Source organism: Sphaeroforma arctica, assembly GCF_001186125.1.
Source record: "Sphaeroforma arctica JP610 unplaced genomic scaffold supercont1.2613, whole genome shotgun sequence".
Taxonomy (NCBI): Eukaryota; class Ichthyosporea; order Ichthyophonida; genus Sphaeroforma; species Sphaeroforma arctica.
In genome coordinates, this window is record NW_014037945.1 from 493 (window position 1) to 3767 (window position 3275).

Here is a 3275-nt window from a genome sequence, read left to right on the forward strand (position 1 = left end):
TAGATTCTCGGGAAGTCTGAACTAAAATAAAGTAAGCGATGCTTAAACCCTATAACCCTAAGAACTGGGATACAAGCGACATGATCACTAACCCTACAAAGTCCTTGACACATCTACAGATAGAAATTATACGATCCACCACTCAGCTAGTACCAATTCTTGCATCCGCCTTTCCACATATGTGTATGAACCTATTGACATGTAACCGTCGTAGTCGGTCTAAACCATCTACCACACTGTTACACTCCCACGTACCTTGCATTTTCAGCCTCGATCTCGGGCGTAGGTACCGTTGAGTCTCTGTGTGATGTGAATGCGGCGATGAAGCCGTCTATCGTCATGTAGTGCTGCGTGGGCATATCTGTATCGTGCGTAACGGGCATTCGATTGTCACTTAATCAAAGCAACGGCCCTATAGTATATGCCAACCGAACTGGTGCATATAGATTATATAACTGTATAGGACCTACGCCTAATTGAATCTACTACGCCTACCCCCCCTCCCGTTTACCGTGAGTGCGTACACCTACCTGGCTCTCGCGACGGTTGGTGTATGCAGTGGTTCTCAAACACGGCCTTGAGATCAGTCGTGGTCTCAGACGTCAACATCTTCTTGAAACTCGTGCGATCTAGCACCCACAGCGCCTGTATTGTACGGAGGAGAGGTTGACCACGTGCGTGGGATGCATTAGAACACTCACGGTGGTGTGTGCAGGCAACGGACAAGTGTGTGTGTGTGTGGTGACTCACTATGCATCGCATGTTCCGATGTGTGTCGATCAAATCCACCTGTTTGTGTGCCTTAAAGTGTGTGCGCCTTAGTGTGTGTCCTGAGATACCACCACATGCGCAGGCAGTCGCTGGCCAATTAAGCAGGCTTGCGTATGATCGAGTCTTACATGCATGCGCATACCCCACTGTACATGATGTGCTCAGATACGGACGCTCGCGCGCTTATTCACAGGTTTCTTTACATAACTATCTATCCATAGACATGTGCCAAACGCTTTGGCCCCGTCTCAGTCCACATCTGTGCACTTGGGAAATATAGCTGTGCATATTAATTGCGTGTAGGTGAGCGTATATGCCGTCCCAGTGTGTGTCTGTACACGTGTACAGGCACAGTCCTCTGCCTGTACGCTTGAATTACTGACTCTGCTAGGGTAGGTCAGGAAGGGCCGTTCTGTGTATTTATCGGTATAAACAAGTGCTCCAACATGCGATGATGCGCACAAACACACGTGCACATGCCTAAGCACACACATGCACACACACACATATATATATATATATACATATATATATAGCCATCACATGCACACGTACACACGCCTAAGTATACACACACACACACACACACACATAGCCATCACATGCACACATACACACGCTTAAGTACACACACACAGCTACCCCATACACACGTACACATGCTTTCTCCAAGACGCGCACACACACTGCTACACCCAGCACACCCATCCGCCCAGACACACTGCACGTACGGTGTCTTCTGTGGCCACCAGCGTTGCCCGTCTGTAACCTGTGTACATGAGCGCCAATTCACCGAAGCTCGACCCACGGTGGAGTGTAGCAACACGGATAGCCGGCTCATCAAACTTGTGGGCGTACACTTCACACTCACCCTCTTGCAATACGTAGAAGTAGTGGCCGTAGTCACCTATGGCACGAGCAAGGAAACATACACGTGAATGATGGTGTGCGGGTGGGTCTGTGCGTATACGTGTTACCTTTGCGCAAACCCTTGTATGTTGCGCTTGATGCATAGTATATATATATATATATATATATTATTAACTCATGTACACATATACATATACATATATATATATACATGTGTGTGTGTGTGTGTGTGTGTGTACATGAGTTAAAAATATCAAAGTTTCTAAGCATATATTGAATGCTTGTAGGACCATACAGGTGATTTGCCTGAAATACACGGACGGGTACATAAAGGTGAGTACACCTATTACTATCCTGTATATATCTACCCAAATTATGCTCGATGTACACACTTAATATATAAGGTGAGTGACTGGTACTCCTTGGTGGTTATAGAGATAGATGACTATGGGTTGGCTCGTGCTTCTATTGATTGTACATATACCCTCCCCCACTAATTGGTTGCATTCTTTCTCTTACAATGTTGATAACTTACATTTATTTTTACTATCCACGCACGTATCCTCACTTCAGTTACCACCACATAGCACGTACATGTGCCCGCATGCCTTGTATATGTATATCACAACCATTTATATACACTCGTTGTAGTCACCTTGATGGAACCGTATGCCGTTTACCAGATTTTTTTACGTGAAACGCAAACAAAAACTTGTTAAGACTTGCACGTACCTTGACGGAACAATATGTCGCCTTTCTTTACGTTTACGCGCATAAACGTATCCACCAGCTCGGCCCGTTGCTGATTCGAAAGCGATGCAAAGGCGGAGTTCTCGAACAAGACTTGCAGAATCATTTTGCGCTCCCGCTCCTAATTGAAATACAAAAACAAATAAAAATAAAACGTTACTAAAAACGTGTATACGTGTAGATTGTATTTGCGACAGCATACACGTATCGAAGAAAGTACGCATGCATATATATAGCAATGCACGAAAACATGTACAAATGGATATCCAACTGCAACCCTACATATACATAAATTTGTAAGTTGCCTGGTAATTCTCAGGCCTACAGCAGCTACACAACATATCCCTGTCTTGTAAGTGCCTATACATATCCACTGAACTACAGGCTATCTAGGCCAAGCAATATCTCCCTAACATTCTCGGATGGATTCAGAAACACGACTCTGAGTAAAGAGACGCGCTTAATCACAACGTTTTCAAAACGTTGCCTGTACTATCACCCTAACTGTGGCTCATACTCAGATCGAAGCCGGCCTTGACTGTGATGTATCGGCAGAATCATATGCATCTATAATTCCTTTACTGCGCACAAGTGTACATCTCCGTATATACTCTAACACGTGGGTTTTGAGCGAGCTACCCCATGTATATAGTCTTTAGATAGCTACGTGCCAGTCAACATAGCTAACATCTACATACATATATCTAGCTAACCTCTATATACACATATCTAGCTAACATCTACATGAACATATCTAGCTAACATCTACATACACATATGTAGCAAACATCTACATACACATATCTAGCTAACATCTACATACACATATCTAGCTAACATCTACATACACTTATCTAGCAAACATCTACATACACATATCTAGC

At 44.1% G+C, this 3275-nt stretch overlaps 1 protein-coding gene across 1 annotated transcript; it reads right to left on the reverse strand.

Annotated features, from left to right (window-relative positions):
- Positions 1-1502: 1502 nt before the first annotated feature.
- SARC_12815 (hypothetical protein) lies at positions 1503-1678 on the reverse strand (the record flags this gene model as incomplete). Its single annotated transcript, XM_014293071.1, has 1 exon — positions 1503-1678. A coding segment is annotated over one exon (176 nt), but the record flags the coding sequence as incomplete, so codon positions are not given.
- Positions 1679-3275: the final 1597 nt, after the last annotated feature.